The 12033-nt window shown below is 48.2% G+C and overlaps 1 protein-coding gene across 1 annotated transcript in view; it reads right to left on the bottom strand.

Annotated features, from left to right (window-relative positions):
• Positions 1–12033, bottom strand: part of LOC135896425 (lysosomal alpha-mannosidase-like) — a 36308-nt gene that overhangs the window by 17991 nt on the left and 6284 nt on the right. The window contains exons 4-12 of the mRNA XM_065424799.2: positions 10773–10966; positions 10456–10561; positions 7402–7505; positions 6882–6932; positions 5080–5196; positions 2719–2925; positions 2505–2565; positions 2346–2385; positions 2184–2253 (exon numbers count right to left, since the gene is read on the bottom strand). Coding sequence (XP_065280871.1) covers positions 2184–2253; positions 2346–2385; positions 2505–2565; positions 2719–2925; positions 5080–5196; positions 6882–6932; positions 7402–7505; positions 10456–10561; positions 10773–10966 — 950 coding nt within the window. The remainder of the gene's footprint in view (positions 1–2183; positions 2254–2345; positions 2386–2504; positions 2566–2718; positions 2926–5079; positions 5197–6881; positions 6933–7401; positions 7506–10455; positions 10562–10772; positions 10967–12033) is intronic.

The following is a 12033-nucleotide window of genomic DNA, read 5'->3' on the forward strand; positions in this document are numbered from 1 at the left end:
CAAAAAAGAAAGAAAGAAGCAGCACGCTTAAGATTCGCCTTTAAGAGTGGAACGCGGCAGCATTCAAAGGTCCGCGACTGCTTCTCACGTTTCCCCGCAACGGCCGCATATATGCAACCGTAACGTTTACCGGGAAACGCCGGCGGCGAACGCTATATATGCACGAAGGCGAGCTTTCTGGGCCGCGCCGCTCCTACTAAGACGGGCCTCAAACGGCAGCTGGAAAAGGGGTTTGTGTTCGAGTTTCCGCGCAACAGCATTGTGTTTTCTCACATCATATCTCAATTCTGACAAGTTCAGTTAGCTCAGTATATACGCCATGATATTTTCTCTAACGGCCAACGACGGCGACAACGGATTGTCTGCGACACGGGGCCTATATATATATATATATATATATATATATATATATATATATATATATATATATATATATATATATATATATATATATATATATATATATATATATATATATATATATTCCTGCTCTACATTTCTCCACCACTCTCACTATACTTCCTTTCCTGATACAGCTTGCGGTCCGGGGAGGTTGGCAGCAGGAAAAGTAAAGTTTGGCATTCTCATACTTCGGTGGGTCCACCTATCTATATCTGTCACTCTACTAATCAGCGCCTTTTGCGCCCTGGATATTGGCGGCGAGGAGTTACGGAGTCGCCCTCTATCGGAAGCGCCTCGCTGGCGTAGTATGAGGGATCACGTGGCGCGCTCCTCATAGGTTTTGCTGTCAGCGCTCACTGAAAACACCACGCGCGAGCTCTCCCGGACATTTCTGAAAGTACTTTCGAAACGAGAGAAGTTTCTTACTGTCTAAATAATAATCTTGGGCAAACTGAAAGCACACAATCGTTTACAGCCGCTATCTCTTTACCGAATACGTACAGTGAACGCCACTGCGCGCGGTCGCCGCGATGGAGTCTCCCGAACCGGCTTCTTGCGTGAAAGGTAGGTAAACGCTGAGAGCAAACTATGTGAAATATGTTCTTATAGTGTTTGTATAACTAAATGGAGCGTAATAGAATGAAGCCTCAATGCAGCGATCGCGCAGATTCGCAGCGACCGACTGCGCGTCTGCATGCTTGTCCGCGCACTGTTTCGCTTTCTGCGCACGCGCGTTTTCGCACCGTGCCGTGAGCTTAAGGCCGCAGAATACGAGCATTTGACAGTATACAAGCAACCATTGTTGCGTGGGCGCTATCAGAACTGTTCAAAAATAATTTCATTGTAGAGACTTCGACGCCTACGGGACTGTGATGTGCCGTCGCGACGATTCAATCTTTTTTTCTTCTAAATTATTTGACCTTTCAATACTATTTCTCGAGTTGCGTCGCACTGTATGTTTATCGGCGTTCTCAGCGTACAATTTCCCGCTGCTCCTTTTTTGTAATCCAGTGCATTCATCCATAACACAAGCATGACCATATATACCATGCTTTTTTTAAATGTGCTTCTTACCGCTGCCTTTCCACTCCACTGAACTTGCCAGTATCTATAGCATTGACAAGTTGATAGACCAAACCGTCATGACATTAGTCGTGCAGCAGACTCGGGCGAACGTCTCAGTGCGCGTTTCCAGAACATCGCAGACCGGGCGCCGTCGCAGAAATCTTCCTTGCGTCTGTGCTTGCTGCATACCCGAGTTGTAGCCGATGACTGTTTGCCGGTTTTATGTTTCGCGAGCCAAGCTTCACACAGCTTCTTGTCCTGCGGCTACGTGCGAATAAGGCTGACACCGGCCTCCGTTACGTGCGTCCGGCCCTGCGGCACCGAGCAGTAGCCTACCATGTCGCGCGCCTTCAAAGGCAGCCACTACCTATTGTAGTGCTTTCAAGCGTTGTAAAGGAGACACTCGAAGCGTGAAAATTTCGCCACTAAATGAAAACCGCAGCGAACGAGGGAATTTAAGCTCGTTTTCAGCTCGCTTCGGCGCGCCCGAAGCAGCCGACGCGGCCGCTATGTCCACGTGATCCCTCCTAGCACGTCACGCCGACGGTGGCGCCAGCTTTTCCAGTGGTGGAGCTCGAGGCCAATACCCGCGTTCGGTTGCAAGGACCAAATTGCCGACCTCTGCCGACGAAATAAATAAATAAATAAATAAATAAATAAATAAATAAATAAATAAATAAATCCGTTCCCTCGCTGCAGGCTGCTGCCACACTCACCTCGCACTTGGCGATGCCGGCGGACAGCAGCCTGCTGTAGTCGCTCGCCACGGCCGCCTTGGAGGTTCCCCTGCGCAGAAGAGGCAGTGCGCGCAGAAGTGAATGCGACGACAGGTCACCTCCTCAAAACAGCAGAAATATCTCGATTAAATTTAAGCTCACGTGATGGCATCATGGTGCTGCAAAATGGCCACGGCGTCCTCTAAAAAGGAGGGAGAGCGCCGAATTTGAACGAATAGAATTCATGGGAGCATCTTTCGGGAAGCCCGAAATTAATTCGAGGATGTCGCGATTGGAGCGTATAGCGCGAGGGATACGTACTGAGCCTCATCGTCTGGGATACGTCCTTCATTCCACCCAGCACAGCCAGCTGCTTGCACGCCTGAAAAGAATGGATAACTTTCCTGCATGCCGCTCGTCTGGAAACAAAGGAGCATGACGGGCGCGGGGAGGTGGCGTCGGACGGCGCCACTGCCGGGGCTAGGAAGTGCGCAGCTCGCGGCGCACTGTCCGCGACGGCTGTCATGGCGCGTACCTGGAGGAAGCCGTTGGCGTAGCGGGCGTACTCCTTGAGGTTCGGCCGACTCGAGTAGTAGCCGACCCACGTGCGGCCCGCGATGTCGGCGTAGGGAAGCAGGTCCCCGCGGTGCACGGGCCACGACCGGTTGGACGCGTGCAGCGCCCCCAGGTAGCACAGCGGCGTCGAGTACGCGGCGTGCACGCGGTGGCCCTTCCTGCGGGCCTGCGGTCGGGGCACAGGCGTACGAACGGGAGCGCTCGCTCGTCGCGTGCAGCCGACAGTGACGGGAACGAGCCGACTTCGGCGGAATACAAGGCAAAGCGCAGGGCGCGCTCGACGCGACACGACCCGACCGATCGATCCTGCGTGACGTGAAACTACAACATTCGGGTGACTTTAGGCGAGGTCGAATCGATGCAATTCGATCGACTGCTGACCGATTTGATTTCGCTATTTCACGTCACCTGCGGTCCTCCAGCGTGCACTCAAAGCTCAGTGCAGCCCGCCCGCTCCCTCCCCCCCCCCCTTTTTTTCTTTAATGCGGTCAGTCCGTCCGGGAATCGAAACCCGTGACCCAGAGCATAGCAGCAAAATGCTGAGAGGACGTAGCGGGTCTAGAGCCCTGAGCTAACAAGCTCCGGTATGTCGTAAAAAAATTTTTCTTATTTACACCTTGGAGCGGGTGCAAACACATAGGGGAGAACATTTTGATAACAGAAAAGAAATTATTCCGGAGCCGACCGCAGCAATTTGTTAAATAGTGAAATATTACAGGCGAGATCCGTGCAAGTTCGCCGTTTCGCAACTGCGATCGCACCCCGTCACCTGCTGCACGAACGCACCAGCAGTGGACGCTACAGTCATTGGTGTTCACTATGAGACGCAAGGACTACACGCCGCGTCGTAACTACAGGTAATCGGATCCATTTAGAACACGCAAATAACCGATGTTTTAACAGTGCATCGGGGTGTCAGTCGACCTGATGATCGGAAGGACTACGGTTAGATGCGATACGTCTCAGTTTATATTTTTACTTATAATGGCGTTTACATTTAGCATGCAAAAACGCACTATGATAAGTCCAATACACGGTAAAACGTCCGTAGGACGGAGTTCACAGAAGCTGTCTTCTCCTCATAGACACTATTATTGTGGAGAAGCCTACTTTAACAGGAAGCTTTAGCTCGGGCTCAACTCCGACGCGGCCTATTCAAGCACATGTGAAACGCAAAAACGTTTTTCTGAGATTACCCCTGGACCGATTTTAATGAAATTTGTCGCATTTGAGAGGAAAAGTTAAATTCTAATGACTGTTGGAAGCGTAATGTTGATTTAGGGCTTGAATTTTGTTTAAAAATATTTTTCAAATATTCGACCGTTTGAAAAAAATAGAAGCACGAAGTTTACAAATTCACAGCTCTGCATCAAGAACAGATATCGCTGTTCTGTAAACGGCATCCATTAGATCATTTGAAGCGGACAAATAAGATACGTCATTTTACATCTTACGTGAATTTGTTACCTTAGTCACAAGGGTTCTGCAAAAGCTGTATTTCCATATTACAAATATTTTTTATATTCATGTGTGACATATAAATTTTGTACGATTTAGCTGTACTATTAGATGCAATTCACAGAATTGTATTTTCATTTTTCGTTGTTGAGTTACAGAGTTGTAAACTTGATAGTTTCGTTTTCTGAAAATTTTCGATTTGTGCCAATGTTTAATAAAAAATTGACGACCTTCAAAAATTCGGAACCAACAGTCGCCAGATCTTAAGTTTTTCTTTTAAATGCAACAAACCTCATCAAATTTGGTGCAGTAGTTGCCGAGAAAAACGAATTCTCCTTTTACATGTATTTAGATAGGAGCACCCGAGCTAAAGCTTCCTCTCAAGTAACGCCTTCTAACAGGCATACGGGCAGCGGACCCAGAACCAGGCTACCGGACAAATGCGAGCTCCAACGCCTTGGAGACTCCTGGACCTTGGACGTGCTGCCGGCTTACCCACGCCCGGGTCTGCGGACTCTCCCTATTGAATGTGAGCAACAAAAACAACTGGTCAGGTGCTGTCTTCAAACGGCACTTGAGGAGCTTATGCCAATCGTTGTCTGTTCGCGAAAGTTAAACGCAAATATTCCAGTGATCTAGCATACAAAAAGCTTTTCCTAGTCGCGCAACAAATGCGTACTGCTTACTAGAGTACGATTATCTACTTGCGATTGGCGATCGTCGTGGATATCGTCTCGTCATCCCGTCGATCGCTGTCGTAAGCTAATGAGGAAATGCTCTCACGCAAGAGAAGTTTTGCGAATACGGTTCACCCGGAGGCATTTGCGCGCGTCTCAAGCAAGCAAGTGCCTCGACCACCCACCACGTCGTTGACTGCCTTGATGCTGGCGTCCACCTGGTTGAACCAGCGCTCCGCGTTCTGGAAGGCCAAGTCGCCGCCGATGTAGATGGCGACGTTGTTGGTGGCCAACGCAGCGCTCTGCGCACAAAGCAGGGTGACCTGAGTGCGGCTACACGGCACGTGGCCCAATGTCTCGTACCTCGGCGGCCTTAGCACTTTCGCGTGCACAATTTTTGAGTGCAGCCTCAACAGCCTAATATGCCCAAGAGGGAATTTCACTTGTTCCGAGTTCTCACACTGCACCCGCGGAGAGGGCTTCCGACGATGCACTCTCGGCGCGCTGGATATCCGTTTCCGGGAGCGTGCGAAGGCGCTCGCGTTCCCTTCAACGCGTCTCGCTGGAGCCTGCTTGCACATTCGGTCACTGCGAATGGCTCTCGATTAAGCGCGATGGATCGCAGTCGACGCCTTCGACGCTGGCCGCTCGGCTGCAACCGTCGTTGGAATTTCTTTCTGGCTCATTTTCACGCGAACGCAACCAGTGCCAGAATGTGCTGCATGCTCTCGTGAAATGCGATCAATTAGAGAGCGGCACCTACGCCATTCAAGATTTTTTTTTCGTGGATAGCTTCCAACGGCGACTATAAAAACACCACATTTCCTTAGTGGACTGATCTGATTAAAAACATGAACAATTGAAGCGACATTTGTTGTATGCAAAACGCAATTTATGAAGGTTCCACTTGTAAGAAATGCTTTATCTCTTCTAATGGAGGCAGATCGATCATGTTAGTTCGTATACATGATATTTATTTATTTTATTCATAATACCTCAAGATCCCAAAACTATCATGTCATGTCTGTCATATGTCATATCATGTCTTAGATACAAATATAAATTTCGAATAAAAAATTGTGAAGCATTTTCATACACGTGAATTATACGGTTAATTTAAAAGTGCTGAGGCTTCATAGACTGCTTTCACAGAATATTTTGCCTTTCTCCAGATTTGTGCTTTTCTGTTTACGTTACCGTATGGATACCCAAGACATGACATTATATCGTATGCGAGGGAGACCATAAGCGCTTGGACTGGGCCCACCGACATTTATATAAACTACATTTCTATGCAAGAATGTACCTTATTGTGTGTACGTGCCACACTTTATGAAATACAGCCAATACAGGCAATTAAATAAAAGAAGCTATTATTTAGGTTTTATGTAGGCATTGATACTTTTATCACTATAGTGCAATAACACTGTTTTTCTTCCTCGGAACAAATTCGCCCAATAATGAGTTAGATCCTATATTCACTCCTAAATGTGGGGGTGTTTTTGTGTCTTCACAGTCACTGCACCTTGACTACACTACATTTGTGTATTTGACGCGTGTGATATTAAAAAATTATTTTATCGTATGTAAATATATGCTAATGATGTACGCATTCTTTTGCCCCGCTTTGACCGTTCTGTCATACCGGTACATACAAGATCGTTAATTATTAGTAAGGTTGTATTTTCTTGAATCGGCCGAGAATTCACAGGTCTGCTGCGTTACCGCAATGTTCATGTTCAAGCGCACTGTCTGTAGATAGCTGAAATGAACAGTTGGCAGTGCGCTTGATCTGAATTGCTGTCTTCGATTATTATTGCAGACGCGCAATTTGGATAGGCGAACGTCCACGTGCATCTCGTGTATTTGAATGTACGAGTCAGAGGTTCCTCTTAATCAAAGGGATCACTGCGCAGTATATTAATACGAATTGAAAACACCGGCAAGCATTTTTTTTTTTTACTTATGCTTCCGCACTTTTTCTTACCTGTTTGAAGACCAGCTGAAGTACATCTTCCGCCATCCGAGCCACGCCGGACTTGACGAGCAGGAAAAGAGACGCGCAAGATTAGTGGAGGGCGTGAAGATTAACTGTATCGAGGGAGGCGCTTCATATTTAGAACGACCACAAGAAACCGACAGACAGTGAAACTATAAGAAAAACATGGGGGGCGAAGGAACAGTTCTTGATTGAAACGTAGAAATGAGGGTTAAAATTGTGAAATTTGTGAAACAAAAGACCCGACGGGAGCCGAAACCCACCGTTTAATTACACGTGCGTTCCTCTAGAAATTGAGCTTAAGGCGAAGGCTATCGTCAACCCCCCTACCCTCCAATCTGCTTTCTTTGAAGATGCGTGTTTTACAGCTAGCCCAGGAAAAGCTGGAAAGGCCTTTCTGTGGCTAAACAAAGGCCGCCCATCCTCCTCTACACGTCATGCAGCGCAGCCCCTCGACACCACGTGCCAGCCAGACCGCGCAGGTGGAAACAAGTCGCTTCGCCCGTACCTGGCTGTCGTACACGGAGCAGTAGTAGTCCTGCACGCAGAACTCTGACGGTGCGACGTAGGTGCCACTGTACATTAGAATGGTGAACATGTCGTGACTCGAGCCTGGGAACAAATTAATTAGAACTGGGGTACTCGGTTTAGCCAATAACAACATAAACAAGCCAGCAGTCACGGTTGACATGGATTGCATAGACGGATCACAGGGCGCTATTTACGAACAAAAGCATGACACCGCTGTTAAAAAGGAAATAAGAAGTAGAGGTAGGAACACCGTGCTCAACAAACAGAAAACGGAAAACGACATCAGGGTGCCGCACGAATAACGCGGTGGTTATATAGGACCTATTACAACCACCGGTGCAATCTTTTTTGCGCCACTTTCTTGTGATGGATGGATGCTGTGAGCGTTCTCTTTGGAACGGGGTAGTGGGTTGCACCACCAAGCTGTTGTTATTACAGTGCCTAATGTCCTACCTATGCTAACGAAGTAAAAAGAAAAAAAAAGGAAGAAAGAGAAATTAATAAAGAAACAAGATGAATTTCCATAGCCAAACTTTCTGAACCTCTATTGTGAACTTTGTTCTTGCACGCCTCCGTCGTTTCCCTACTTTTCTTCCACCAATCCTCCAGTCGCCTCTTACTAATCTCTACTGCGGGCACGTTTACTTTCCCCTGCTCTCGCTGAACCCAAGGGCTTCAAGGAGGCCAGTGATGCCTAAATCAACCGCTTGGCATATATCTTCACATTCTAATAAAACATGCTCCATCGTTTCCCTCGCTTTACCGCAGCCCAAGCACATGCGTCCTCTTCCTCCTTATATGTCGCTTTATAGCTGCGTGTTCTAAGGCATCCCGATCTCGCTTCGAAAAGTAATGAGCTAATTCCCTTTGAGTTATCATAAATTGTTTGTTTCATGATCTCGTTTTTTCCCTCTTAATTAGTTACTCGTGGCCGGTTTCTGTGGCCCTCGCCTTTAAAGCGCCCCCTTACGTTCGCCTGTTCTTTTTCTGCACACCACTCCCACGCCTTCTGACGTTCGCCCTTTCTTGCGTAACAAACGAGCGACGGCTGACTTGTCGAGGCCAAGCTGACACGCCGTCCGACGTCGCGGAAGCTCGTCCGCACCGCCCACGCGAGCCAGCCGGGCACGCCGCTTCCCCCTCCCTCTTCGGGACGTCGGCGGGATCGTCCCGTGGGCGCCTGCCCGTCCCGGACGAGCACGCCGCGCGGGGCGATCGCCGTCCGGGCGCCCGCGCTCGGTTCGCGGGACCGCACTCGCGGAGGCCTTCGAGTCTGCGGGCGAGCGTTTCGGCATTTCCACGTGGCGAATTGAACGTCCTCGATCGATACCTTAGAGCAGCCTTTGCGAGAAATTACTGCGCTGGCATTGTTGTTTACAGCTACGAATAATAAATGCACATTCGTATATCTGCACTCGTATCATGTGCAACGCTAGTGTCTTGTTTTCAGCCCATAAATAAGTTCCCCATTCTCCTAACTTCATTTATAACGAACGTGAAAAAAAATTCCGTATATCGTTTCTCGCCGTACATACTACGACTGCTTCTTCTTTTGTTAATCGAACATATATAGTGGGTGATGAGCATCGAGGAAAAAGTAGAAAAAAACGAAGCTATTAGAGTCATTAAAAGTATCAATCCGTGAAGTGGCTTTTTAAAATTTACCTACTTCGACAGTAAGTGTTGAATTTGGCGATATATTTCCCAATAACGCTAAGCTCCTACCTATTCGATACCTAAAAGGTTTATTAGATGACCGCCTTGAAAACCTCCAAATAAATGCAGTAATAGCCACAGATGCTTCTGTCAGTGAGGAGAAGGCCGGAGTGGGCATTTTTTGGACATCATTAAATTGGTATTTCTCTGTTCGACTACCCGACTTTACGCCAATATTTCAAGCACTGTTATTGGTGATCATCCTAGCTCTACGGAAACTACCCACATCTATTTCTTTAGACGTAATCTTAACCGACTCCTTGTCTGTTTGCTCCGTTTTATCTGTGCCCAATTCAAGTATCATTCTCTGAGAATTTCATTCATTGGTTCCCCAATATTTACGCTTCATCCAACTGGTATGGGTGCCAGGGCACGTGGGGCTCACTTTAAACGAGTCAGCAGACGCACTAGCAGCGGCATCTCTTAAAGGCCCGGTACTGAGGATCCTAAAACCTTCGGCATACGTCACTTCTGCAAGATTTAAAAAATTTTCCATTCAAGAAGAACATGCGAAATCATATGTATTAGGTAACGCCGATTTTCAGCACTTCAGATTTCCTTCGCACAGCGGATGGTGTGCAACAAGAAAATTTGAAGTTTCATTTACGCGTATGCGTTGCCGAATACCACGGCTTAATTTCTATTCCCATAGGTCTGGTTTGGCACCTTCTCCTAAATGTTTTTACTGCAATGAACCCGAAACTATGGATCATTTCTTTATAGAGTGTCGTAGGTTCAACGTGCATAGAAAACGACTTCTAGAAGGTCCCTTCCGCCAACTTGGATTAGCCATTACGCTACCTATCATTCTGTCCCTGGCGGCGTCGGCACTAGGACACTGTAATAGGAACGTATGTGATACCATATATAATTTTCTAATGGAAACAAGTGGACTTCCATGCTAATTTTACTGTTTTATTTTCCACAACAAGAAGCCACAAATATTAACTTCTTATTTTAAGAAACTATTGCATGAAAATTATTATTAACGATTAGAATTCATTTAATATCTCATTTTCAGTAAAAAAAAATCCTATTTAGGTATTTATTCTTTTTCAACCCACTGCCTCCCGATTCATGGCCAATCCCCCGTAGTGGGTTGTGCTATAACTACAGGCACCAAACCAAACCAAACCAAGCAAAAGAACGACGGCCGCCTGATCTACACTAGCTTGATATGCCGCATGTATGGTGGAGACTAAATAGGGCTTAGCTCTCTTCTTGCAATCAACACTTGATGCGCGCGATCCACACGCACTACGCGACCTTAAGTAAGCTCGCGAGACATGGCGTCGTCCACTGCTGCGTCACGTACCGAGCTCTGCCTGGGGCTTCCAGACAAACTCGAGCCTCTTGGTGTCCCGCCAATGTTTTAACAGCGCATGGTGTATCCTGCTCACCACCAGACAGTCGTAGCCCATCTGCGAAGGCGCGTAAGAGAAAACTTGTCAAGGATTTCACACTGCAGGGCGATGCAAAACTCGGCAAAAAGACGAGGACCGGGCTGAGACGTTCGAAGGCGGAAACATGTGTAGATAGATCTGGGCGGGCCGGTGTTCTATGGTCGTGAGACTACAAAGTCACCTAATGCGTAGAGCAATGGTCGGCGTCAAGCGAGCGAAGCGGACTCACCTCGGCGAGCAGCGTGGCGAATCCCTTGGAGTGACCGAAGGGGTCGATCTGCCAGCCCACCTTGACGCCCCCGCACTCGCCGAACGTGTCGTTCAGGTAGCGCAGTCCCATCGTCATCTGGTCCACGATGGCCGTGTAGTGGGTGACCGCTTCGTCGTTTTGCGTCCAACCGCCGCCCACGAACTGAAGCCTGCCTGCGAGGAGGCGGCGCGCGCTGTGATCAACGCACAGTGGTCCTCTAACTCCGAGACTTGTTTGGGAAGCTCGTTGGTTGGAAGATGCTCGCGTCGCTTGCGCAGACGTCTACGGAATCTCGCGGGTCGTAGTTGACGTGCTAGCGCTGTGGTTACCTCCGGTGTCGAGATGCCGGCGGTTGGGCATACCCTTAGAGGGATCGCCCACGACGCCTACAACCGCTCGCTGTGTATGAATTACTCAAAAGTTGACGCCATTATAAACGAGTACCGGCGCTTTGGTCAGGCGTTTACCCAGTTGCATGAACGCCACTACGATTTGCTCTTGCGAAGACGGCACGGCAGCACAGCCACCGGCTTCGCAAGGACGCCGAGAACTCGAGGCCGCGATGCACAATTCGAGACGATGACTCGGACTCGAAAACGGGTGCTTTCGTCCGAGCCATTGTCATGCAGATTTCCAGAATGTTTCCAGATTTAACGCCAAATGTCGGGATGCGGCCAGAAAGAATACAATATTGCAGATCAAACCAGCTCCTAACGACTTGCATAAAATGCCTCGCGAGATGACACGAGACACTCTGCGGTTTTCGCACATCACGCAGAAGTGGCCCGCGGCTGCACGTTTCGCGACGAGCACGCGTGGCACGCCGCTTGCGTTCTCTCGCGAAGACAGGAGAGCGAGCAGCCGAGCGTCGCAAGCGCCTGTCGATTCTGCAGTTCGTTTGGATCGCAAGCTGTACTCGTTCAGCCAGCATTGCTTATATGCTTTACATTTTTCTCTGTCATTTTTCTCTCTCATTAAGATGGGTAGCGATGACATGAGAGTACAAAATGGTCCAAGTATTCGTGTTCACTGCAAAAGATACCAGACCAGAAATCTATGCGCGCAAGCATTTAGTGACGGAACTCGGCAATGCAATCGGGTGAGAATTACTTCAAATCACACCCTTCGGCATAACTTTGCCCTCCAACGATGTAGATGTATAGGTATGGTGGCTAGCATAGTAGAGCGTTATGTTCCAATGGCTCATCCTTAGGGGATTAGCCAAGAATTGGGTAGCTCA

This window comes from Dermacentor albipictus, chromosome 6, assembly GCF_038994185.2.
Source record: "Dermacentor albipictus isolate Rhodes 1998 colony chromosome 6, USDA_Dalb.pri_finalv2, whole genome shotgun sequence".
Classification (NCBI taxonomy): domain Eukaryota; kingdom Metazoa; phylum Arthropoda; class Arachnida; order Ixodida; family Ixodidae; genus Dermacentor; species Dermacentor albipictus.